This window comes from Zingiber officinale, chromosome 10B, assembly GCF_018446385.1.
Source record: "Zingiber officinale cultivar Zhangliang chromosome 10B, Zo_v1.1, whole genome shotgun sequence".
NCBI classification, from domain to species: domain Eukaryota; kingdom Viridiplantae; phylum Streptophyta; class Magnoliopsida; order Zingiberales; family Zingiberaceae; genus Zingiber; species Zingiber officinale.
This window is the reverse complement of record NC_056005.1, coordinates 7,814,696-7,842,680: the sequence shown is the minus strand read 5'-3', so window position 1 is coordinate 7,842,680 and position 27,985 is coordinate 7,814,696. Positions and strand designations below refer to the sequence as shown.

The window sequence follows — 27,985 nt, the reverse complement described above, 5'->3', positions numbered from 1 at the left end:
TTCAAGGATGGAAAGCTCCATTGAGAAAACAAGGTTTAAAAAAAATATACAAAATAGAATTATCTTGAAAATGATGCATCCATGCTATCAACTAAACTAACTAGGCAATATGTTTCCACTCTTATTAACAAATTAGTGGTCACCGTGACTGTTAGCAAACAGTATAGTGTGATGACGTTTTTGGACCACCACAAAAGTCACTGGAGGTTGATAGTTTGGTTCTAGAGAGGCACAGGCATGAAACACAAATGGAATGTTGAGTACAAAAACACTGAAACAAGAATCGTAGTATAAATTCTTGGAAAATTTACTTTTCTGATCGCATCTAGTTCATATAGTAGAACTTGATAGAATTGACCCTCACTCACTCCATCCCTGAATGTACAACTTGCTATATTAATCTAAACAATCAAGTATTTTTTAAGTTTTCCAAAGATTCATACCTGTAGAATATAATCCGTTGAGGCTTTTATCTAGTAGCCTTTTTGAAGGAAATAAGTAGCTCCCTGAATATTGCATGGCAGATGTTCTACTTAGGCAGGTAAATTGGAAAAGAAAACCAACATTCTATTTAAAACTGATTTTAGATTGTATTTCATACTTTATCATGCCACCAGTAAGAGTTCCTTGTTGAGAATCTTGCCAGACCTTAAACATATCTTGAATTAATATTGACGGGCCTAAGCACAGACCAATCCAACATATTTTGTCACCTCGAGCCAGTCTTAAGACGCAACAACCTGATAAACCAAATGTAATCAAGATAGTAAGGATACATCAAGGCAACTATACATAGAGCAAGAAATGAAGATTGGCAAAATTACTTACAACTGCGATAGAAGGGCTAGAATCTTCCCCAGGATAAGGATGTATTACGTCAGCACCAAATATTATAGTTGGTTGGTCGCTAACAAGAGGAATGCGCCTTGACAATGCATCGACAAGAACTGTGTCCCTTCCTCCAACCTATGAATTAAGCCTTACTAACACAAAGCAGAACAAGAAAAATAGATCGACCTTCCACGTACTCACCTTTCCATTGATCTAGAGGCCAACATTGGCAAGGTACTGTTTACTCATCCTGAAAACATGCTTTGTCAAACAACATTATGAAACTAAACCAAGGCAGTCTCACATATCTACTTTTGATCACCTGTAATAACTATGACATATAATAATAAAGCGAACAAGGAAAGGAAAAAAATTAAAGCTAAAAGGTTCAGCCAATTGATATTTATCAACAAATAAAAATATCAAGTTGTGCACAACACTTCACTGTGAGACAATAAAGAAGTAAATAGAAATTATATACGTAGACAGTTTCTCTAATTTAATCCTAGACCACTAAAAGAAGTAAACAAAATTATATACGTAGTCGAATGAACAAGTCACGTTCTTGCATTAAAGAAAATGTTATCTTTCACATAATCAAATAAAACAAATGCAATGTGTTGACGATTGTTGCTCGCAAAACTTAGAAGCAAGGAAAGGCCTAGTCAAAAGAGAGCAAGGAGTCATGATCAAAGAGCACCGAACCAGACAAAAGCTTATTGTGCGCATTCTGAAATGCATTTGATATCTTAGGTAGTTCAACCCAGCAGACTGTTCTAGCAGCATTTTCCATTCGCTTGAAAGGATCCTCTATCTGTAAAGTTGAAAGATCATCAACTAGCTATAGATTGCAAATAATTATTCCAAGAAATTTCAACAGAAACATCAACAATCTTACAATCAGGGGCAGCGATCTACAAAAACGATGGCTTTTTTTCGTCCTTCATATGTCGAGATGCTATAATCTGAACCTAAAGTTCTAATATCTGAAAACTGCACATACAGATTAAAGACACAAATACTAAGATAAGTTGTTGTACCACCCAAAACAAGCAGTATAATTGTTAAACTGCTGTTATATGAATATCAAAGATATTTAAAAAGTCATCAATTTGCTAAATCTCATCAGAGTCAACCATACACAAGCATAAATTTAGAGTGAATTGAATCTAATGGCATTTTTAATTTATTGGCTAAATACCAATTGACATCAAGCTTCATTATTCCAGGACCCTTATCTTTTGGCAAGATTGTCATAGAAAATATACAATATATCTCTGAGGTCCAAAAAATGATTGGCAAAGAAAAATATAACCTAACCCAACATGAACAGGAAAATTATATCAACCACAATACACAAAAAAAAATTAATTCACACTTCTGCATGAGTTGTATGCGACAGCAATGAAGACAGACTTGACTTTGGAGCAAAGAAACTTCTTCTTCGTCCATGATGGTTTTCCATTTTTCAACAAGTAGATTTCAACTTGCATTGCAAAATTGTGGCAGAAAGATTCAAAAATAACCAAGAAGATATTACAAAGTTTTCAGAAAAATCCAGATTACAAACCTCTTGATCACCCAAAAGATCATATATTGTTGGTTCAACAGACTTCCCAAGGTATATGATCTAAACAAAGGCAGTAAAAGTAATGCATCAAAATCTTTGATCAAACAACACTATATTATCTTCTGGAAGCTTACTGAATCATGATCACATTCAAGAAAAATGTCATGGACATTTATGAAGTCCGTAGAGCTTGGTCCATTGTAGAAAGTTGCATTCCGAGACACACTGGTAACTGCGACTGCTTCTTTGTCCACAAACCTCAACATCAGGATGGCATGTGAGGCCTGCTATATGGATACATCTGGTAGGGATTATGTCGCGGAGGACGGAACTGCTTCACCCTTGGAACGTTGGTTCGTTTGGCGGCAACCTGAAACAAAGCATTCATCTTGTTGTTAGAAAAACCAACGTTGTTGTTAATAAGAATTTAAAAGTGTGCTGGTAAGAAAAATACTTGAGATTAAACAGACAAACCTCGATTGGACGACCACGAAGCTCAGACTCATGCAATCGAAAGGCTTCTTGGACTGCCTCAACTTCCAAGAATTCGACATAAGCAAAACCCTTTGGCTGACCGTTTCTGTCAGTGAGAATGGTGACTCTGTTAACAGTACCACACAACTGAAAATGCTGTTGAACCTCTTCAGGGGTGCAAGCATAATCAACCTACAGTTCAATAGAAATATCAACATGAGTATCAATCTAGTAGTGACTTTCCCAACTCAAGATGTTGCTACTAAATCACTTGCTGTTAGAGGTTTCAGAAGAATTCTATATGTATAAAACATAACAATCATTGACAAATAGTTACAGTGTGATTGTTGATGCTAAGAATAAGAAACCAAAATTATCTAATAGAAGACAACAACCCTATCTAATTCGGAACAAGTATCAAACAAAAAAGATAGCCTTAGCATAGACTATATATTACAAAATTCTAATAAGGTGCAAGTCGAGAATCCTCAGTAACTTGGGGGTCTATATATATATATATATTTCAAATAATTCTTTGTTTTAAATAATCCTTTTCCCTTTTTTTCTTTGGTAATTTTTTCAAGTACAAGCTAACGGTAACTGGAGTTCAATGTTACTCTGTACAATCTTATAGGACATAACTTTTGTATTGGATCTACTATAAAGATGAATTGAAGATGTCTGGTACAAGGACAATAATGCCAAATTTTAATCTTTGAACCACTTAAATTCAACCAAACCATAACAATGTTAGTACAAATTATCAAACTTCTAATGAGCACAAACACACTTTTGAGAACTTGAATATTATAGTAGGCACTCTTTGCATCTACCACATTTAAGTAATACAACACCAAAAAAGAAAAAGAGGGAAGGTAAATCAAAGCATTAATATGCCAAATAATACCAGAATCTAACATCCACAGCAACATCATTATAGTTTGAAGTAGTGTATCTAAATAGAGGTCCCTAAGACAACATTTGTAGATATAGGAAAAATATTCAATAACCTGAAAAATAAACATTGTGAATTTAACTAATTTGATTAGTCCATAGAATTATGGATAAATAAGGCTCAAGGGTCCACTAAGAAACAATCCAAGATATAGAAGACAACAATATCAAATTATATGCAAATATCATGTGATGCCCACAGTAAACCAGTAGCAACAATTAGACAGCAGAGAACTAAAATCACAAACACAATCATATAAAAAATACAGCTGAAAAACTCACATTGCCAACAAATATCAAGTGGGAATCAGCCTCTTCTTTACTTGATTGATTTGTTGCAGGTCCACTAGGCTCTATATAATGCATAAGACAATTGGTCCAAGACTTTTTAGAAAAAAAAGAAACAGAAACAAAATCTTAGACCTAGAAAGAAAAATTGGACTACATTATTTAACCAACCAAAAAAAACCAAAATGCAATATAAATACTTCCTTACTGCCATGCTATACTAGAAAGATACAATGTTGAGATATATCAGGAAGAAAGTGAATCACGAGTACGAGCACTAGTATAAAGAGGTTTAACACATGGAACTTGAGTCCCACATCAGAGGCCCTAGCAGGGTAATGGTGTCCAAGTTAAGCACTTTGACAACCCCATCTTCTGCCAGCAACGCATAGTGCTGGGATCGGACGCCTAGGCCCATGGGCTTGTCTGACAGATCCAACTCCACCCCGAGTGCCAAGGTGAACTCCCTGTTTCCATCGGAGAGTAGCAAAACCTCATCCCTAATGTTGAGATCCTTCTTCCAGGCATGCATCACGAAAGTGTCATTGACCGAGATGCAGGCAATGGTGTCCACGCCTTTGGCATGCAGCTCCCCATCCTTTTCCACAAATCCAGGGAGGTGCTTCTGCGAGCACATCGGCGTAAAGGCCCCAGGACGGTGAAGAAGATGGCTTTCTTGCTCTTGGTGAGATCAGAGATGGTGACCGTCTAGAGCTCCCCATCGGAGACGAAGTAGGAGAGGTTGGCGTCAGGAAGTTTGTCTCCGACGGAGATAGTGGTTGTGACGGCAGGGGTGGAGGCGGAAGAGGCGGGGGAAGAGGGAGGACCTACGAGTGTGCAGTCAGAGGTGTAGAGTGGTAGTGGAAACAGAGTGGTGGAAGCGGACGGCAGAAGGGAAGAGGCGGGGCAAAGAAGGGGCGATGGGTTTAGGGCTTGGAGAGGAAAGGAGAAGGGGCGGCGGGTGGGCTTGCTGCTACGGTCTATGGGTTAACTGAAGGGAGGTCAGGCGACCTATTTTCGGTGGTTCGCCGGTGTGAAGAGATCGTAGGTTGGATCGAGAAGGTAAAGGGATGGAATATGGCAGCAAAAAATTTCGGGGAGAGGGAAAGAAAAAACGCAACGGCAAAAAATGGCGAAGGGGAAAAAGCGACGAAAGAAAAAAAAACAACGGCATTCAAAAACACTTAATAGACAACGGTTTTTAAAAACCGTTGTCGTAATCCCAAAAAAAGCACACATAGACAACAGTTTTAAAAAACTATTGTCATAGCCTTTAAAAACCGTTGTCGTAGCCCCAAAAAACATAAATAGACAACGCGCGGCTTTTAAAAACCATTGTCATAGGCCAAAAAAATTACTAAAAGACAAAGGTTTTTGTTAAAACCGTTGTTAAAAGGCAAAAAGATAATGATTTGGTATAAAACCATTGTCGTTTGAGTGTTTTTGAATGAGGTTTTTTTTGTAGTGACTTATCCTTGATGTCGAGTGAAGCCCTTGGATGAAAATCTTGGAGTACCAATGAGTATAGAGCAGAAGGATGGTCTCAGATCGCCCAGATGATGCCTCAGAGTACAAGAATTTAAACTAGATGGTCCCTTCTCGCCTTGGACCTCCTCCCCTTGAAAGGAGATGAGGTGCCCTTTAAATAGAGGTGAGGCACGGGGTGGTCGTGCCTCTCGGCACGACCATGCCGCACCTGATTGTCTAGCAGTGTCATTTGGCACTGCTAGAGCCAACTTGGCTCTGGCTCTGGCTCTGGGAACCTGGTTGTGCCTTTTAGCACGGTCAGAACAGAGCTTACTCTGCTCAGTCCTTCTTGGCCGTGCTATTTAGCACGACCGGAACTTCGAACCTGCATTTTGTAAGCATGGTTGTGCCTAAAGGCATGGCTAGGTCCATTTCTGCTCTGGAAGTTGGTGTAGACAGGCTCTTGGCCGTGCCATTTGGCACGGCTTAAGCAGATTCTGCACGAGATGAGTTCTCTAGTCATGCCTCAAGGGTCGGCTTCCCCTTTTCTTGTGTTGTTTTCTTCTTTCTGGTCGTGCCATTTGACACAGGTAGGTCTTCATTACTTCCTTGGTCATGTCATTTAGGCACGACCACTTTCTGGAGCTTCACTTGGACGTGCCTTAAAGCATGGCCATGTCCAATTTGGTTCTAAAATGATTGTTGCTTGCGCTCCTTCGACTTGGACACTCATTCCTTGACTTTTCTCTCCATGGGGAAGACAAGATTGAGTCATGGTTTTCTCAATTGATCTTCTTTTGCGTCTTTAGCATCCTTTTCCGCTCCAAACTGCTCCTGAAAGTGAAATCAAATACCGAGCAAATCTCTGGACGTAAAGTAATAATTATATTGAAATATAATAGAAAAGGGTGCAAAACACATAGATCATAAACATGAAATATAAGTAGATGTGCGTCAAATAGTATAAAATAACATATATAATCTACACGCATCAGTAGCTAACTATCAAATTAGTTACTATACGTAGCAGCTAAATGTCGAAGCAGTTGCTACACGTTGTGGCAGCTAGGGCTTGTACGTTGTATTATAAATCCTAATAATATATAACAGGATTAGAGGGAATTACAACTAATTTTGAAACGACTTACCATCGAATGAATTGTGTGAAAGGATGTTTGGCAAGATTCCTACAAATTATATAACAATAAAATGGTAAGAAAAGGGTGTTTGGAGTTTGCAACTAGCTGCTACAATGTGTAACAGTTAACTGTTGAAGTAGCTGCTACAACGTGTAACAACTAGCTGTCGAAGTAGCAACTGCACATTTTAGTATAAATCCTAAAATTTAAATGACTTACCATCGAATGAAATGTGGGAAATTGAAGCTCCCCAAATTGGCAAGTTTGCTGCAAATTATATAACCAACAAAATTAAATATTATAAAAAAAAGGTTATTCAGATTGTAAGATAGTACGTTGCAGGCTTCAAAAGCACTTATTGTATCCTGTTTGCTCTCAAAGGACTAGTGTATAACACCCTTAAAACGATTAACTTGTGTAGATGCTTCTATCTAGGTGTCATAAACACCCGATTGATGTCCAATATCAACAACATATGTTTCCCCTATATTAATTAAATAGATTATTTAGAATCACGTATAACTAATATAGCAGCTAGCTGTGAAAAAAGTTTTTTGGGTGATGAAGTAGCTGCTACAATATTGTAGTAGCTATCACTGTGGAAGTAGCTGCTATAACATTGTAGTTGTGTGTGTGTGTGTGTGTGTGTGTGTGTATATATATATATATATAAAGAGAGAGAGAGAGAGAGAGAGAGAGTTGCTATGCTAAGCGACGCTTTGTGCACGACCATGAGCGACGCGCATACATGGCGTTGCCAACTCGATTTCTTTGTAAAAAATATTCACTTTATTCTCTCTCTCCTTCCACCTTCTATTCAAAACATCAACGAGTGAATTTTTCCAAATTCTAAATTTCCCTCGCCGCTCTCACCTCTTCCTTCACCGTCGTCTTCTGTCGCAGCTGACTAAAGCTCCCCAAACAGCGCGTTGAACACAAAGGCAACGCTGGTGTAAAAGTCACCCCTCTCCATTCTCAATCGTAAGTCTTTCCCCTCCATTGTCTATTTTTCAACTCTATATAATAATTTTTTGTACCATATATATATCCTACAAAGCACAATCCCTAGCTGCTATGCTATGAGTTTTTTGGTTATGAAATGTGTAGGTAACTTGCTAAACATCAATTCTTACATTTCATAACTAATAGAGGGTTGTTTCTATTGGTTAGTCCTAGGAAAATCATACCGGTTCCACTGTACAAAAATTTTGTACAAGTGTCGAACCTTTCCTTAAATAACCTATTGTATTTTTTAGAAGTTAAATTAAGAATCATAGATGGAACTTAACATCATTGATTCCAAATTTAACTTATCTGTTCTTAATGGTTTAGATTTGAATCGTAAGCGGAATTTAACACTATTGATTCAAATACACCTATGTTATTAATTCCATTAAATATTAATTTCCAAAATTGGCTTCCAGGACTGCATGGCGAGACACATGACCTTCTTGGATATGAGAGCAACCACCACCGCCTAGACAAAGCCTTTTAAGGAAAGCTAATATTTAATTTCCTTAAATAACTCTAGGTTAACCAAAAAGAACAATCAAATCACAAATTCGAAGAAGAAAACACAAACTCGAAAAATTAATTCGAAAAACTAGATCTAATGCCTCTTGTGTTTGGAATTCTTACAAAAAGAAATAACTAGCATGATACAATTGCTAATTATACCTTCTCTTTGTATGCTAATGACCTCGAGATCTTCTGCCGTATTCCTCGCCTCGTCTTGGACGTCGTGTGGGCGACGATCCTCCAAGATGAACATCACCCAAGAGCTTTCTTCCTCTTTCTCTAAAATCCGACCACCACCACCACCAAGGAGAAGAGAGCAAAGGGAAAGGGAAAAGAGAGAGGGCCGACCACACCAAGAGAACCTCAAGCAATAGAATAAGAGTTGTGTCTCATGATGCCTCCTCACCCCTTCTTTTATATATTACTTGCCCAAGGCAAATAAGGGAAGAATTTTTACAAAAAATAAAATCTTCCTCTTGTTTTTCCTTTTCCCTTTTATTTGTTTTTCTTTTGGCCGACCCCTTGCTTGGCCACCAAGCAAGGCGGCCAACCACCTCATCAAGAAATAAAAAGGAAAAATAATTTTTTATAAAATCTTATAAACCCTTATGAAATTTTACAAGCTCTCTTCTAATTTCCTAAAGTAGGAGTTAAAAAAAGGAAAGTTTTAAAAAATTAAAACCATGTTTTAAAATTTAAAACTTCTCTTATAAAATTTCCTTTTTTAACATGGTGATAGAAAATTTAAATTTTAAAACTTCTCTTCCTTTTTTTCTTAAACCATGAGGATGGTTAAAAAGGGAAAGTTTTAAAAATTTTAAACTTTCTTTTAAAACATGTGGCCTAATTCAAATAAGGAAAGTTTTTAAAATTAAAATCTCTCTTTTAAAACTTATAGTTTTCTACAAAGAGAATATTTTAAAAATTCAAAACAACCCTCCTTATTTGATTAATGTGATCGTCCCCTACTTGTTTGGTCACCAAACAATAGGGCCGACCCCTATAGAAGAGGATGTGGCCGACCCTTGTTTGGTCACCAAGCATTGGACTGACCCCCTTCTTTGACACCAAGATGGGCTTATATTTGGATGGACTTGAGGCTTTAATAAGGCTACGACAGGGACCAAGAGGAGAAATTGGTTTTGGCCTTCCGATGAGCTTGAGTATCCTGTGTTTGCCCCGAACACACAACTCAAGTTCATCGATAATAACTCATTCCACCAGAGAGTTATTATCACACTACCGCACCAATCCCAAATTATATTATGAGCTCCTTTTTATCATGAGTGTGTTAGTCTCCCTGTGTTTAAGATAATGAATGCCCACTAATTAAGTAAGTTACTGACAACTCACTTAATTAATATCTAGCTCCAAGAGTAGTACCACTCAACTTCATTGTCATGTCGAACTAAGTCCACCTGCAGGGTTTAACATGACAATCCTTATGAGCTCCTCTTGGGGACATTCTCAACCTAGATAACTAGGACACAGATTCCTTCTATAATCAACAACACACTATAAGTAATATCATTTCCCAACTTATCGGGCATATTGATTTATCGAGCTAAACCTCACCCTTTGATAAGTCAAAGAAATAAATATTAAATATATGTGCTTGTTATTATATTAGGATTAAGAGAACAAACTTCCATAATAACTAAGGTCTAGTTCTTTTATTAAGTCAGTACAAAAAGAACTTACCTAAAATGGTCCTACTCAATACACTTAGAGTGTACCAGTGTAATTTATTAATCAAGATAAACTAATACTTAATTACACTACGACTATTCCGATGGTTTGTTCCTTTCCATCTTAGTCGTGAGCAACTATTTATAATTTATAAAGAACCGACAACATGATCTTCTGTGTGTGACACCACACACCATGTTGTCTACTATATAAATTAATTGAACAATTACATTTAACAAATAAATGTAGATATTGACCAATGTGATTCTTTTATTTTAAAATAAATGTTTATACAAAAGCTAGACTTTTAGTATACACTCTAACAGTTTCATTTTAAATTATAATTCCTGACCATGATCCTAAAGGAATATTAGAAGGAAGGAAGCATTTATGCTACAACATGCAAGATCAACGTCTGTTACAAATGCCTGCAGCGCCTTTGCTTTGCTACTACACGTTGTAGTAGCTACTTTGACAGTTAACTATTACACCTTTTAGCAACTAACTTGGAACTTTAGTTGCTACAACGTTGTTGCAACTACTTCCACAGTGCTAGCTGCTATAACGTTGTAGCAACTACTTCGACGGTTAGCTGCTACAACGTTGTAGCAGCTACTTGGAATGATAGTTGCTACAACATTGTAGCAGCTACTTCGTCACCCCAAACAACCTTTTCCACAGCTAGCTGCCATATTATTTATACATGATTCTAAATGATTTGTTTAATTAATATAGAGAAAAACATATGTTGTCTTTATTGAACGTCAACCGAATATTTATGACACATAGATAAAAGCATCTACATAAGTTAATCATTTTAAGGGCGCTATATACCAGTTCTTCGAGAGTAAACAAGAAGTAATAAGTGTTTTTGAAGCCTACAACGTACCATCTTATAATCTTAATAATCTTTTTTTATATAGTATTTAATTTTGTTGGTTATATAATTTATAGCAAATTTGTCAATTTGGGGAGCTTCAATTTCTCACATTTCATTCGATGGTAAGTCATTTCAATTTTAGGATTTATGCTAAAACATGCAGCAGTAGGTAAGTCACTAGAAAAAAAAATGTGGAACCGTCACATCAGCGGCCCCCCTAGAGCCGGTCCCACAGATATGGAGGGAGGTAAATGCAGGTACACAGGTGGAAACTGCATGGCGGAGACGTTAACCCCAGGCAGTGACACCCCGGGGATCGACCCCTAGACCTTTCGGCTATAGAACCATGCACTCCCCATCTGTGCTACGCCCTGGGGACAGTAGGTAAGTCACTAGAGCTTGTACGTTGTGTTGTTGTAGCATAAATACTATTAAAAAATATTTGGGAAGTAATCTTTTCTTTCATTCTGAAGTATTTTTTTTTTATAAATTTAAATTTTGTTTGGGTGATGTAATATTTTTGTAGCAGCTACATTTTCTTACAGATAGTACCCCTAAGCATTTTCTTTTAATGAATACCAACTTGGTAAAACATTATTTAAAATCATTTAAGCTTTAATTATCTTTAATCCTAATATATTATTAGGATTTATGTTATAACGTACAAGACATAACTGCTACACGTTGTTACAGCTACTTGGACAATAAGCTGCTACGACGTGGAGCAGCTACTTGAAAATTTATCTGTTACACGTTGTAGAAGCTACTTGGACAGATAATTGCTACAACGTATAGCAGTTATATTTTGAAGTCATTTTAATTTAAGTTTTAATTCTCTCTCATCCTAATATATTATTTTTTTTGTGATTCTAAATGATCTATTTAATTAATATAGGGAAAACATATGTTGTCCTTATTGGACGTCGGCCGAGTGTTTATAACACCTAGATAGAAGCATCTACACAAGGTAATCGGTTTAAGGGCATTATACACCGGTCCTTCGAGAGTAAACAAAATGCAATAAGAGCTTTTGAAGTCTACAATGATAAAAATCTAGAGAATACCTTCATTACATTAAGAGGAAAAGAAAGTTTGTGTACATCCATAAATATAGTATCAAGTTCAAAATCAAAGAGAAAACTTTCGAGGATTGAAAAATTTAGAAAACTCAAAGATGAATTGGAAGAGATAGAGCAACAGTTAGATTTTCTGCAAATTTATGATGAAGATTAGATATGGTATTGAAGTTGTAGTGTTTATAGGTCTTCTACCTTTAAATCTTCTATGATGTATTAGCTTTTGAACAAATTAGTTATGAATAATAGACATTTATATTTGTATGTGTTTTAATTTTTTATGTCCAGTATTATTGTTCGCAAGTTTGATATATTTTAATGGTTTATGATTCAAGTTATAACTGCTATAATATGTTTCAACTATCAATCGGGTAGTTGCAATATCTTGTAGTAGCTATCCGACAGTAGCTGCTACCTAATGTAGCAGCTGCCCTAAAATAGCTGCTTCACATTATAACAGCTACCCTATTAGCTGCTACATGTTGTAGCAGCAACTTTGACACTCCAAATAAACTTTTTTTTTTTTACCAATTTTTAGTAATATAGTTTGTAGAAAACTTGGCAAACATCATTTCCCACAAATCATTCGATGGTAAGTTTTTTAAATATAAGTTGTAAATCCCTCTAATCTTAATATATATTATCATGCACGGGGGAGAAAGTAAAAATATATTGTGTAATTACCTTACAACAGTTATACAATACATTTATACTAACTTGACAAAATATTATCAATAAAATTATATTTTGATTATATCGTAAGTGTAATATTGAACACAATGTTCACAGTATTCTGAATCTCTGTGAGTGCTCACATTGTTCTCATATTGTACAATGTCAATTTCATATTAGCCAAACTATGTCCACAATGCTCTCCATGAGTGATCATCCTTGATTAACATACACAATGATCTGAGCCCCCAAATTGCATCTGTTGTTTTCCATCTCTCATTCTTGGTCTAGGATGGGAGAAGTTCGTCGAGATGAGCATTCTATGGTTACTCCATGAGCATTCCTCAGGGCATTCCTGAGGCTCTTCTTCATGAATAGAGGATTTTGGACAAACTTAGACCACTCCATAAGCGAACAATACTAGTAGTTATCATTGTGGAAGTAGTTGCTACAACGTTGTAGCAACTATCACTGTGGAAGTAGTTGCTGCAACGTTGTAGCAGCTAAAGTTCCAAGTTAACTGCTACACGTTGTAACAGTTACATGGACAGTTAGCTGCTATAAGGTGTAGCAGTTAACTGTCAAAGTAACTGCTACAACGTGTAGCAGCAAAGTAAAGGCATTGTAGGCATTTGTAGCAGGCATCAGCCTTATACATTATAGTATAAATCATTCCTTCCTTCTAATATTCCTTTAGGATCACGGTTGAGAATTACAACTTAAAATGAAACAATTATCCATTGGTTATGCAATATGGGAATTGATGTATGACAAGTTACCTGCACATTATATAAGCAAAAAATTGGTAGCATAACAGCTAGGGTTTGTGCTTTGTAGGATATATATATGGTGTAAAAAAATTATTATACAAAGTTGAAAAATAAATGGTGGAGAGGAAAGGTTTACGATTGAAAATGGAGAAGATCGGGTGGTTTTTACACCAATGTCACCTTTGTGTTCGACTCGCAATTTAGGGAGCTTCAGTCAACTGCAACAGAAGATGACGATGAAGGAAGAGGCAAGAGAGAGAGAGAGAGTGGCAAGGGAAATTTAGAATTTGAAAAATTCGTTCGTTGATATTTTGAATAGAATGCGGAAAGGGAGAGAGAATAAAAAATTATTTTTTTTAAAGAAATCGAGATGACAATACCATGTATACATATCGCTCACGATCATATACAAAACGTCATTTAGCATAGCAATATCTGGATGAGACATTAGTCCCACACGTTGAGAATTGGTAGTACGGTTGAAATGGTTGGCCCGGCCGGAGGACACTCACCCAAATGCACGTCTTATGAACGCTAAATGCACGTCTTGATCGATCAGGGCACAGTAAGCCCACGTGGATCAGCCGGTAATTGCCACAAATCTCATTGGAATTTTGTGGAAGTTGCTCAACTGTCACGACGATGCATCATGACTGAACGACCAGTGACGAGTCGTTAGCGGTGGTTCGTTGCTCAAGATTTTAACTCCATTCAGCAAAAATACGATAAAATTTATTATTGCAAATCTACGTAAGAATTTTAACAAGTGTTTGGCAATGTGCCAATTTTTTTAGACTTTTAGGAATAAAATTATGCATCGATTTAGTAAATAGGAAAATTAAAATTAGATTCGGATTTACATATGCGCTATCGAGTTTATTCTTGAACGTCGATAGCCTGCAAGCATATCTTTCCATCGCCCTTAATTTGTGTAGTAAATAAAGGGCCAATATAGTTTCTGTCATAACCCAACAAAAAAAAATTGTAAATAACAACAAAGGCTCATCTAATTAAAAAAAAAATGTGTTAATTATTTGTTGCAAATCAACAACACTTATTTAAAAAATAAATTCTTCTTGATCGACGAAGTTTAGTGCATCGGCTGTTTCTTTTTGAAAAGTATGTTAAATTAAAAAAATAATAATTTATCCAATTTTATATATTTTAATAACCTTTCCTTAAATCATCCGTCTCTTCAGGCTCATGTTCTATCTATCCGCACCACCGTCCAGCGAAACCGTAAAATCCTAAAAGCTCCTCTTTTTATAGACTCGTGTCTATCTTTCTGCACCACCGCTAAGCTAACTGAAACCCAAAATCCTAAAAGCTCTTCTTCTTTTTATAGGCTCGTGTTCTATCTATCCTCTCTCATGGCCGAATCCCTCACCTCTTCCACCTCCCTCGCCGTATGCAAGAACAAAGCCAACGACAAAGAATCCGCTGATGCTCAGAACAAGTTGCCCGCTGGGGTCCCCGTATCTAAAATCCTCGCTGACTACCCCATACTCCAAGAGCTTACTGATCTTAAAGTAAAGATAGCCGTGACCGAGACAAGGTTAAAGGATCATCTTGTGCATAATAGAAGTCTCAAGGAACAGAACAACCGGTTGAACTATATAGCAGATTTGTCCCCGGTGGTTGGTTTGCTGGCTGCGACTTTAGTTGCTATTGTCCTTGCCTAGCAGAGAGATAAATAAAGCTGGATGGATGGAAGATTAATCTCGCTGCTTGTCTGTTCGATCTATGTTAGAAGTTTGCATTATTGATTAATAAATGCTTGAGTTAATATAATTTATAAATTTTTTTCTAAGTGAGAACGAGTAGCTTTTATGGGTGAGAATTATAATTTTATTAATTTGTCATGTTATGTTATAGTGCAACGATAAAATTATTGTCATATGACTAAAATATCACGGGTTCGAATCCTAAAAATAATCTATTATAAAAAGCAGAATAAGGCTGCGTATAATTAATCCTTCCCCGGAACCCAGCATGATGGGAGCTTCATGCATTGGACTGTCCTTTTTGTCATGTTATACTTGTGTGATTATTATAATAGATTTTACAGTTAATTCTAATAAAATATTTCGTTAAATATTTGATGTCTCCTATTGAAAAATACCGAAAATGGGTGAATCACCATAAGGAAATTTTTCGGAATTTTTAGAAATTTTTGGGAATTTTGCGAAGACCATATGGTGTAGGTTACAGGGGTAAATATTAGGCCCCGGGAAAACCTGTTTAGACTACCTCATTTAAGCGAGGAAATGTTTGGTTTCCTTTTTATTTTTATTTTTCTTTTTCTTTCTTTTATTCATTTTTCCTTCGTTTCCTCCCCGCGTGCCCGTGCCCTAAGCCTTGCGATGCCATCTCCTCCCTTTCGTAACTGACGCCGCACGCGACGGTTACTACTTCCTCACGGATAAAAATCAGTGGCCAAGGGAAGCCTCGCCTCTTCCTCTCGCCTCTGTCGATTTCCCTCCTCTGCTCGTGGCTTTCACTCGTTTCGGATTCGTAAAACAATCGAGAATTAGTAGCGGAAATAATAAAACACACAGAAGGACCCAAGTGGTTTTACTTGGTTTGGAGCCTTGGGCGACTCCTACTCCAAGGTCCACGCTCGTTGAGAGTTTACTTTGGGCAATTCACTATAAAAGTGCAAGGTTACAAATATGTATTATAGAACAATAATTAAAACGCTATACCGACAACAAAAATATTGAAACTGGAGCTCTGGGTCGTCGGGGACTTGCAACAGCACTTCAGGGCATCTTTTGAGCAGCAAACGATAGCTAGATTACTTGTGAACTTGTTGTAATGAGTGTTGCCTCGAGACTTCCTTTTATGCACTATTAGAGGCGCCTCCAACACCATCCAAGGCGCCTCCAAGCCTCCCGAGTCGCCCGCGTGGATCAGCACAGAACAGGTCGCACCTCATCCACTCGAAGGCATCTCCAAGCCACTCCAAGGCCCCTCCAAGCTCTGGTCCAAGACGCCTCCAGCTCAGTCTGAGGCGCCTCCATGCTTGGTGTGCAGCTTCCTTCAGCTTTGCACCTGAGGCGCCTCCAAGCTCATAGAGGCGCCTCGGGCACTGTTTATCTGAGGCTTAAGGTTGCTTCATTGTTTCTGCAAAATGTGTTAGTCCCAAACACATACCCTGCAAAACAAAGTTAGCACATAATAGTCATAAATAAAATATTGACAGTCTTCGGACTGTCCGGGTCTGACTTCGGATTTCCGACCGGAAACTCTAAGTCAACCCGATGCCTACTGTTCCCTCTGCAGGGAACGCGTCCTCACCTACTCTACTCAGGAGATTTACCTGTTGCCAGTACGATCCGCTAGATCGATTGGACTTTTGCTCAGCGCTCGATGCTTCAAAACTTTCTGCTGGACGCCCGCTCCCCGACCTGTCCAGTCTTCCACCTGGTTCACGACACCAGGACTTTCCACCTAAGGTTACCACCCCCTAGGACTTTTGCCTGAAGCTCTCGACCCGCCAAGACTTTCCGCATAGGGTTACCACCCCCTAGGATTTTCCACCTGCCTAACCGCAGCTAGGACTTTTGCCTAAGTACACTTAGGACTTTCCTGCAAACTCATTTAAACTGTTAGATCACAAAATCACTTAACTTTGAATCCTTTAAAATTATCAAAACTTGGGTTCGATCGCCGGATGCTTCCCACACCAACAATCTCCCCCTTTTTTATTATGGCAACCGAAATTCAAAGTTAAGTAAAAGATAGTAAAGAAAAGGTAGAGATAGCACACGTATAAACAAATTGACATCACAAGCATAAGAGAAAAAATATATAAGGCTCCCCCTTAATTTTTAAATTTATGCTCCCCCTTAATTTTTGAATTTATGAATTTTCTTTCTTTAATTTTCTTTATAAATTATGAACTTTCTACTCTCCCCCTTTGCCATACATCAAAATACAAGTAGAGTAAAATGAATCAGAGTACTTAGATTTGAAAAAATATTTAATCATGCTTGAAAAGTACTTAGCTTGTAAGAATTTTAACTAAGTAAAAATATAAGTTATTTCAACTTTGAAACTTTAGCTAATCAAGATACTTAGTTAAAAAGCTTTTGCTTTTTGAGAATTACTTAGTTAAGTTTAGAAGTACTTAAACACAATCATTTAGAAAAATACTTAAATTCTTTGTACAACATTTAGCTAAGTGAATGTTAAGGATTCAAAGAAGATCTTTAAAGGATTTGATCAAAATATTTAAAACCAGCCATAAGTCACTTAGCTAACATTTTAATGAGCCTTTTTTGAAAACACTTAGTCTAAATTTGAAAAAGATGCTTTAGCACAAATAGCTTTGGAAATGTTATTTAGAAGAGATGGCTAAAGTTTGAAAAGCATTTATCTTGATTTTGAACTGAGAAATGATGAATTTTAAAGGCTCTGAAGAAAAGATAATTTTTTAAAGACATTTAGATTGAAAGACTTAGTTAAATTTTAGCTGGAAAGAGGGAGGAGCTTCACTTATAAAAATTTAAGTTAAGGTCATTCATTTAAATTCAAGTAGTCCTAAAATCCAAGCATGAGTAATTAGAGTTAATCATTTAGTCCCCTGGGCCACATGTCTAACCATTAGCTACTAACTGCTTACCTAGAGGGTAACATCTTTCACTTGGTTAGTCAAGTTAAGTTGAGAATCCAGTTAGATTTGACTAAGGAAGGATCACTTAACTTGATTACTGTATTTTTGGTATTTAACACTCAGACTTACTGCGATGCACAAAGATAAACATTCTGAAGTCTAGGTTGTACCCTATGCATCTCACGTCATTCTAAGTTTTTCTTTCAAACACAAGCAAGTTAAGCCTAGTGTACTTGTGAGATGCTCTGGCTAAAATCTAGGGGAACATGATATCTAGGGTTAGTGCTTAGGCTAAGTCCAAATTTTGAAAGTCTAATAAAATTGGGATTTTGAAGATGTTTTCCTAGAGATTTTAAAAAAGAGACTAAGCAAGAGTCTACTATGTGTAGAAATATAACATAAACTAGTAAGGAGAAGGTTGGGTTGAGTAACTGAACTCTAATCAACAAAAGTTTAACTAGATAATAATGGAATATCATATGAAAGTGTCTGTGTCTAAAGTTCAAAGTATAAGGCACGAAAGGATAATATCAATAAGTAGGATCATCAGCTGGAGGGTCGTCAGCTGGAGGTGGTGCACTAGGCTGCTCGGGAGCAGGTTGTCCCTGTCGAAGAGAGGCAAAGCCGGAAGCTATCTCTGTGCAAAGCATGCGAAACTCATCCAGGATAAGCCGTCATGTCTGAGCAGAGTAAATCTCTAGACGTGTGAGTCAGTCCTCGACCGATAAGGAGGTGGATGGCTATGACGAGGTTGAGGGCTGAGATGGATCGAGGGGCTCTCCAAATATCTGCTCATGAGAAAACTCAAATAGCTCCTCTCGGCCCTCAAGCGGCAGAAAGAACTCATCTGGGGCTAGACCACCTCCCTCGGCAGGAGCAACTGGCTCATCCTCGGCTGGGTCGACTGGTGGAGGCCTGCCCACCCATACTAGGACCCCCTGAGCAGTGACATCTATATGTACTAACCTAAGAGAACCTAGCCCATACTCATCATAATGGGTAAGGGGAAGGACCGCCCCCCGAGTCACATCTATGCCCTCTATCGTCGAAAAGATAGACGTTAGCACATGGCAGTAGGGCATGTGAACAACTCGGGAAGTGACAAGGCTAGCTACATGAACTATGTTAGAGAACATATGTAATGCAATATCTATATCTAGATGATGACACAATGCATACAAAAAGAAGGAATGGAACGGACGCATCTTCGGGACGTCCCGAGATGTGATGGGTAGAATGCATGCAGTGAGAACTCTATACATGATGTAATCCTGCACCCTGAGAGACATCGACCTGAAATCAGAAACTCCAAGTGGTCTCTCCCCACCAAAAAAGTACTCATAGAGTGTATCTAGAGTAATGTGGGAGTAGGGGACGCCAAATGGCAGATTCCTACAAGAGTAGCACAAGAAAGGGGATGTTGACTGTCTAAGCTCTAAGCTAGTGCGTAATAGCGAAGGTGTAAACTGGATGTCTTTTCCATCAACTCTGATGGAATAGACCAAATCATCAACATTTTCAAGGTTGTTGAAAAATTGGGCACATAGATCTCTATTTACTCCATGACTGCAGTAAACCAGTTTATCCAACTGGTAGTGGGCAATCATCTGTATGATGGACGGGCAATAAGTTGTAAAACAAAGTCTATTTAGATATCTACATTTAATGACAGAATATGAATGCTGAGAAAAACTAATCCTATGCTACTCAGTGGGGAATCTAGCGTCAGTGGGCGGGGTAGTACCTGAGGTGGACGCAACATTGCGTCGCTTCCTAATTTCAACCATATACATAAAAATTTGGAAAACAAGCACTAAAAATATGTAAAGGATAATTTGGGATAGCTTAGAGTATACCTAGGAGGCATTGTAGGGTATTTGAGGGAGTTGAAGGGTGGAAATCTAGGTTTAAGGCGCCTTGGATCAAGATTTTCGGCGAGAGCAAAATGTTCAGCGAACTCTCTATTCACTACATATTTTGATATTGAATGTGCCTCCAAGCGGTGTTTAAGGCGCCTCGGACCGGGTCCGAGGCGCCTTAGTTGTTTTCGGCGGGAATTTATCCATCGACGCTCGAGGGCGCTGTTAGGTTTTTATAAAAAAAAAAAGTTTTTTCAATAAGTTTTTAAAAAAATTTTAAATAAGTTTTTTTTAAAGTTTTTTAAATAAGTTTTTAAAAGATTTTTTTTAATAAGTTTTTAAAAGATTTTTAAATAAGTTTTTTTAAAAGTTTTTTAAATAAGTTTTTAAAAGATTTTTTAAATAAGTTTTTAAAATATTTTTAAATAAGTTTTTTTAAAAGTTTTTTAAATAAGTTTTTAAAATATTTTTTAAATAAGTTTTTAAGATATTTTTAAATAAGTTTTTTAAAAGATTTTTAAATAAGTTTTTTAAAAGATTTTTAAATAAGTTTTTAAAAGATTTTTAAATAAGTTTTTAAAAGATTTTTAAATAATTTTTTTTAAAAAAAAGTTTTTTAAATAAGTTTTTAAAAGATTTTTAAATAAGTTTTTAAAACAATTTTTAAATAAGTTTTTAAAAGATTTTTAAATAAGTTTTTAAAATATTTTTAAATAAGTTTTTAAGATAAGTTTTTTTAAAAGATTTTTAAATAAGTTTTTAAAAGATTTTTAAATAAGTTTTTAAAAGATTTTTTAAATAAGTTTTTAAAATATTTTTAAATAAGTTTTTTAAATATTTTTAAATAAGTTTTTTTTAAAAAAAAAGTTTTTTAAATAAGTTTTTAAAAGATTTTTAAACAAGTTTTTAAACCAATTTTTAAATAAATTTTAAAAATAAGTTTAAATAAGTTTGATTAATTTAATTTGATTTTCTTAATTTAATTTGATTTTATTAATTTAATTTGTTTTACTTAATTTAATTAGATTTGATTAATTTAATTTGATTTTATTTGTTTAATTATATTTGATTAATTTAATTTGATTTATTTGATTTATTTAATCCTTAGTCATCTCGCACGATCTAAATTTCAAATCAGGGAATCCTATGATTTTATAAGATGAATTCGATTCAGTTATAGGGTTTGGTTTAATTTTATGTTAGATTCAGGTTTAGCTTTGGGCTCAACAAATAGGCATTCTTCGGATAGTGAGTCACTTAGACATCATTAAAGTAACCATAGCTTCGAGCTTTTCCAAATAGTCTTATCCACTGAACTTAATACAAAACGTTGGTCTAACTGGTTATGATCCATAAAGGGTAGCTTCGGTTAGTTCCACTTAGCCAAATGCACCAGGTTGAAGTCATATCTTCTTAGACATGCATAGACTAAGCTTCCCTAACGTACTATCTGTAGGGGATCGGTGGTCGGCTAGAAGGGGGTTGAATTGACGGCGCCCCCAAATGATCGCTTCTTACATATTCGTTAGTTGCACAGCGGAATAATACAAAACTAAAATACGAATACAAAAGCTAAAGACAAAGAAAGGAAATGCAAACCAATACACGTCAATGTAACGTGGTTCGGAGATAACTTGCTCCTACTCCACGACTGCCCGTGAGGTGGAAGATCCCAATCCTTCGGTGGATTAGCCTCCGGCAAACTCCGGCTACTCAAGCAACTCCTTGTGGGTGGAGAAACCTCACCACAACACCAACCAAGAACACTTAGACACAAGAGAACCTTGAGCACTTTGGTGACTACTAATTAGGCTTTAACCAAGTCTAATTTCATCACCTTGGCCGGCCATCCCAAGCTCCTTCTTATAGAGCTTGGAAGAAATCAGCAAGCTAATTTGTTCGTTACCAGTCAACTAGTCCTTGCATCAGTCGACTGGTGCCAGCCCAACGGCTCTCTCAATAGCTCTCTACCAGTCGATGCTACAGTGCATCAGTCGGCTGCTATAGTGCATCAGTCGACTGCTACAGTAACTGCTGCAGTACCCGTTGGCTGCTACAGTGCCCCCGTTGACTGTTACAGTACCCCCATGAGATTTTTCCCCGAGTACAATCTCTCATGCACTCGTACCCTCACGACTCACTTGACTCTTCTTTGCAGCCTTGACCCCTTGCCTTAAAGCTTACTTCCTTTGGCTCTTATCCCTCAAATGCATCCAAGCCCGTGGCTCGTCCCTAATGTCATCCTTCGCGTATGCCTCGAAGTCGCTTCTCTCGGCCCTTGTCCTTGCTGCCTTGTCCACGGTCCCTCGGATGCTCCATCCTTCATCGGACCTGAAGCCGTCAACCTGAGTCACATATGTATTCTGCAGTCCTGCACAACTCAAGTACACATATCAAATAACAAGGGTGAACCTAACTTAAACTCTTTGCCCAAACACCAAAACACATGGTCCCACGAATCATTGGGATTGCTCCAATACTATCATCCAAAATTTCACCAGTACTATAGGTCAAGTTAAACTTGTTCCCTTTCTAATTAATTCTAATAACCCTGCCGGGTAACTTGATTTGGATTACCCTACCGGGTATGTTAGTTTTGGAGGTGCCAGTTATTCCGGAGCCTCCCCCTACTTTATTGATTAATTTTATATTTTTATAGATTAGATTTAAGTTTTTACTTTTAATTTAATTATATTTTAATTATGTTCTTTTAATTATTTATCTGTTTATTAATACAGTTTTTCTTTTGGCTCCCCTGGATCATAGCATCGATATGGTCTATCAAGGTAATGTACTTGATCCTTGGGAACCCAATATTGACCAAGTCCAACTTGATTAACTAAGTTGGACTTGGGTACCCATGCTTGGACTGTCTTACTATTTGATCTATTAACTAAGGTTAGATAGGATTGGTATTTCTTTTTGGTCTTAAAACCTAATCCAGATTTGTTGTAAACGGCTCTTTGTGTCCCAAGAATTAGGTCAAGATTCTTAGATCCCAAAGTGTACCGTTCCAACATTTTCTTCAAATCCTTGACCTGAGTTTTCAGGTTGGAATTTTCTTCCTCAAGCTTTTGGACTTGAGTTGAGTTTCCAGTCTGAACTGGGTCAGGCAAGGATTCGATGTTAGTCACTTCTTTAAGGGTTGTTACCTCCTTTAGAAGTGACTTGATCCTAATATTTGATTTTTCTAATTTACGTAATAAATAATTAACTAAATTGTGTAAATGCGAGATACTTACAACGGGGTCAGGCCCTTCGGAAATGGATACGGATCTGTGGCTTCTCTCGGACTTGGCTTCTGATTCGTCCTTGCTTCCGAATTCGTTGGTGTAGTCTTAGGCTATCAATGTGTGAAAACTCGTCTGTTCGAGTTCTTCATCGTCGGACTCTTCCGAGGATGACTCGTCCCAGGTTGCCTTCAGGGCCTTCTTCCTTCTCGGTTTCTTTGAATCCTTTTGATTTGGACAGTTCGCCTTGATGTGCCCCTTCTGATTGCATCCATAGCACGTTACCTCGAATTTCACTTTCAGCTTGGTTGGGCTTCTTTGGACTGGATGACTTTTTTGACATCCTTTTTGTTGAACCCTTTCTTTTTCTGTATAGTTTCTTCACCAGGTTGACGAGCTCGATTGTGATTTCGTCATCGTCATCGTCCGAAAATGGTTCTTCTTCTTCTGACTCTGGTTCGATTCTGTGCTTTGATTTAGTCTCGCGCGTTCTACTTGTACCTGCAACCAAAGCCAAACCTTTCTCGGTCGGACGTGAGTTAACCTATTCATGTAATTCAAACTCGACAAATAACTTATCTAATTTTATGGAAGAAAGATCCTTAGAAATCTTATAAGCATTTACCATGGATGCCCACAAGGTGTTCCTTGGAAAAGCATTTAAGGCATACCTCAAAATATCCTGGTTCTCTACCTTCTGTCTGATTGCGTGTAGACCATTGAGTAGGTCTTGCATCCAGGCATGGAGTTGGGTAGCCGTCTCACCTTCCTGCAACTTAATATTATATAATTTATTGAATAATAAATCTCGTTTACTGACCTTGGTATCGGAGGTTCCTTTGTGAAGCTCGATCAGCTTCTCCCACAATTCCTTAGCGCTCGAAAAGGGGCCGACGCGGTTCATCTCCTCCTTCATCAATCCGCATTGTAGGGTGCAGGTTGCGTTTGCGTTGGCTTCTACCTTTTTAATGAGTGTCGGTTCCCAGTCCTCGTACGGTAGTAGCTTGCCGGTGGCATCAGCCGATATTTGGAGCCCAGTTATGACGATCATCCAGACTTCAAAATGAGTCTGGAGATACGCCTCCATCCGGCCCTTCCAATATCCGAAATCATCTTCGTAGAAGAGCGAGGGAGAATAGTGCTAAAACCTTCTTGGAAGGCCATTTAGCTCCAGCACAGAAAAACACGAGAGAGACAATGCCCCAGGACTTAATCCTGGATTAGAAGTGCGGTATGAAAATAATAAAAACGAACTCGAGTGGTGTTGCACCGACTTCGAGCAAAAACGATTCGAATAGTTAAAGAATTGGAATGTAGCAACTATACTAATTCCAATTAACTCCGAAAAATTGAAAACACCACGAAAAAATTGCTTGATTGGTGGTTGCACCAAATAAAAGCTACCCCGCTCTGATACCAATTGTTGGATCGAAAGCGCTAGAGGGGGGTGAATAGCGCTCATGGCTTTCACTCGTTTCAGATTCGTAAAACAATAGAGAATTAGTAGCGAAAATAATAAAACACACAGAAGGACCCAAGTGGTTTTACTTGGTTCGGAGCCTTGGACGACTCCTACTCCAAGGCTCACGCTCGTTGAGAGTTTACTTTGGGTAATTCACTATAAAAGTACAAGGTTACAAATATGTATTACAGAACAATAATTAAAATGCTATACCAACAACAAAAATATTGAAACTGGAGCTCCGAGTCGTCGGGGACTTGCAACAGCACTTCAGGGCGTCTTTTGAGTAGCAAACGATAGCTAGATTACTTGTGAACTTGTTGTAATGAGTGCTGCCTCGAGACCTCCTTTTATGCACTGTTGGAGGCACCTCCAACACCATCCAAGGAGCCTCCAAGCCTCCCGAGTCGCCTGCATGGATCAGCACAAAACAGGTCGCACCTCACCACTCGAAGGAGCCTCCAAGCCACTCCAAGGCGCCTCCAAGCTCTAGTCCAAGGCGCCTCCAGCTCAGTCTGAGGCGCCTCCATGCCTGGTGCGCAGCTTCCTTCAACCTTGCACCTGAGGCGCCTCCAAGCTCCATGGAGGCACCTCGAGCACTATTCATCCGAGGCTTAAGGTTGCTTCTTTGTTCCTGCAAAATGTGTTAGTCCCAAACACATACCATGCAAAATAAAGTTAGCACATAATAGTCATAAATAAAATATTGACAGTTTTCAAACTGTCCGAGTCTGACTTCGGATTTTCGACTGAAAACCCTAGGTCGACCCGACACCTACTGTTCCCTCTGTGGAGAACGCGCCCTCACCTACTCCACTCAGGAGATTTACCTGTTGCCAGCACGATCCTCCAAATCGACTAGACTTTTACTCAACGCTCGATGCTTCCAAACTTTCTGCTGGACGCCCGCTCCCCGACCCGTCCAGTCTTCCACCTAGTTCGCGACACCAGGACTTTCCACCTAGGGTTACCACCCCCTAAGACTTTTTCCTGAAACTCTCGATCCGCCAAGACTTTACGCATCGGGTTACCACCCCCTATGACCTAGGGTTACCACCCCCTAGGGTTTTCCACCTGCCTAACCGCAGCTAGGACTTTTGCCTAAGTACACTTAGGACTTTCCTGCAAGCTCATTCAAACTGTTAGATCACAAAACCACTTAACTTTGAATCCTTTGCCATTATCAAAACTTGGATTCGATCGTCGAATGCTTCCCGCACCAACATGGCCTTGGCTTGATTTCTTCCAAAGTTGTTCTCGTGTGCGTTTTTGCTCCAATATGCGTCTTGTCAATCCAAATATGCAAAGAGCAGATCTCCGAACAAAAGGAGTAAAAATATTGCATTATAATGAAATAGGGTGCAATAGACATAGATTATGCTAATGAAATATAAGTAGATGTACGTTAAAGTATACATAAAAGTGTATATAATCTACGCACAACCAAGTGATAACCCTAGGAAATCATTCTTAAATAATAGACTTAAAAGGAAACAACCTATCTTGCCTAAGGAGAAGAAGGTGGTTGAAAACCTAGGCATTAATCCCAAGAAGGGGAGACACATGCCTATGAAGGATAGGTCTAGGAATGTCCATGATGGACATGTTGATTCTAGGGTTAGAACCCTAGAATTGGAATCAAGCCTTGAAGGCAAAGCTTGAGGAAATAGAGAAAGTCCTAGAGAGATTCATTATTGGACCTAAAGGACTTGACATGTATTTGGGTGGTCAAAAATCTAAAAATATCAAATTGGGTCCCTCCAAAACCAAAAGGAGGTCAAGTGCTAAGGTGACACATGACATTGGTAAGGGAGGAGTGACCAAGGACAAGGGAAAGGCATCCAAGGCTAATAAAAAGGAATATGCTAGGGTGTCATATAATTATGGCAAGGATGAGGTGTCTAAGGTTAAGGACAAAAATAAATTAACCAAAGACAATGTGTCTAAGGTTAAGAAGATAAGTTTTGTAGGTCAAGTGTCACCCGAGGTGCACCGAAATGGCCTAGCCATAGTGGATGAGTCACCTAGAGAGGTGACTATGACTAAGAGCTCTAAGGGAAGCTCAAAGAGTCTTTCGGGTATATGGTAAATGAATCTCAAGCGAACTATGCTTGGGACTCAAAATGGATCATCAAATGTGCCAAACTGATTTAGAGACAGACTTGAGTCTCAAATTCAAGAAATTGACACAATTGAGTTGAGTATCATGCATGAAAATATGAAAAAGATTTCATATTGCATGAAAATTAGTTTTGGATGTATATATGCCATATAAACTAATGCTAAGGATACATTATGGTTTAGTATGGGCAAATACATCAAGAGGAAGTCAAAACTAGTACTTTAGGTCAAGGTTCAATTGAACTATTTAGATAATTTTAAATTTTATGTCATTCTTGGGATCTGTAATAAATATATTGTTATATATATTTTTCCCAAGTAGACAAGGTTAAAATAGACTTCTCCATAAATTTTGAGAATTTTTGGAGGTTTGTAGAATTTCTGGTACATTTCTAAAGTTGGCCAGAAAATGTTGATTTTTACAAAAATAGGGTACCAGCCGACTGGTGCATATACCAATCAATTGGTAACAGTATTTTTAAGCACAAAATATCTCTGTAAGCTCATTTTTATGAGGGCAGTCGACTGGTAACAGTGTATTTCGAACACAGAGGGCTCTGTGAGTTGAAATCAAAGGGGGCAGTCGACTTATACCAGGCTAGAAGTATTTTTCAGCATTAGAAAGTGACCAAAAGGATGATAAATATGTATGTAATCTTATGAGGGATTAATACATGATATTTATGGTCATTAGAAGTCAAAGAGTCCAATAATTGGGAGATTTTTGGAGCTCTTTTTAATGTATGGTAAAGGGGGAGAAGTTTAGGTTTAAGTGGGAAACCTACACACCTTTGCAAGAAATCCTAGCTCAAGGGGGAGCTTAGGTCAAGGGGGAGTGATTGCTCATTTATTAGCAAAGGAGGAGAAGTTTATCTTTTCGTAAAATCCTAGCTCAAGGGGGAGCTTAGGTCAAGGGGGAGCCTAAAGATTTAGGTTCCATTATTTATGCATGAGCCGATTTACATATTTATTTGCATTGTTATTGTATTTATGTTTTCCTAACTTAAACGGGCTGTCAAACATCAAAAAGGGAGAGATTGTTGGAGCAATCTAAGTGCCCTAAGTTTTGATGTTTGGGCAAAGGTTTAAGTTAGATTTATTATTGTATTTGATATGCATTGTAAGTGTGCAGAATACAGGTACAATAAGGAAAATCCAAGTGCAATCTTAGCAAAGTATTGGCAACGTAAATCCAAGCGTGACTTGGCAATGGATGAACTCCCAGAGGTGAGGAGCCTCTTGGCAAAGGAAGACCCAACAACAAGGAAAAAGTTGAAGGAAGCTCCAGAAGGCAAGACGTGAAGGATGGGGAGACATCCGAGGGACACGAGGCTGATAGAGGAGGCTAGAAGGCTAGGTCTAGGTTG

General features: G+C 37.9%; 1 protein-coding gene and 2 pseudogenes across 1 annotated transcript; all 3 read right to left on the bottom strand.

Annotated features, from left to right (window-relative positions):
- Positions 1–5: 5 nt before the first annotated feature.
- Positions 6–2,667, bottom strand: LOC122028917 (annotated as a pseudogene).
- Positions 2,346–4,245, bottom strand: LOC122029763 (polyadenylate-binding protein 2-like). The gene is made up of 4 exons (XM_042588891.1): positions 4,112–4,245; positions 2,876–3,067; positions 2,536–2,771; positions 2,346–2,461 (listed from the first exon to the last, which is right to left on the bottom strand). Exons 1-3 carry the CDS (start codon positions 4,193–4,195, stop codon positions 2,667–2,669), a joined length of 381 nt encoding a protein of 126 aa, XP_042444825.1. The 5' UTR covers positions 4,196–4,245; the 3' UTR covers positions 2,346–2,461; positions 2,536–2,666.
- Positions 4,246–4,312: 67 nt separating this feature from the next.
- Positions 4,313–5,104, bottom strand: LOC122028916 (annotated as a pseudogene).
- Positions 5,105–27,985: the final 22,881 nt, after the last annotated feature.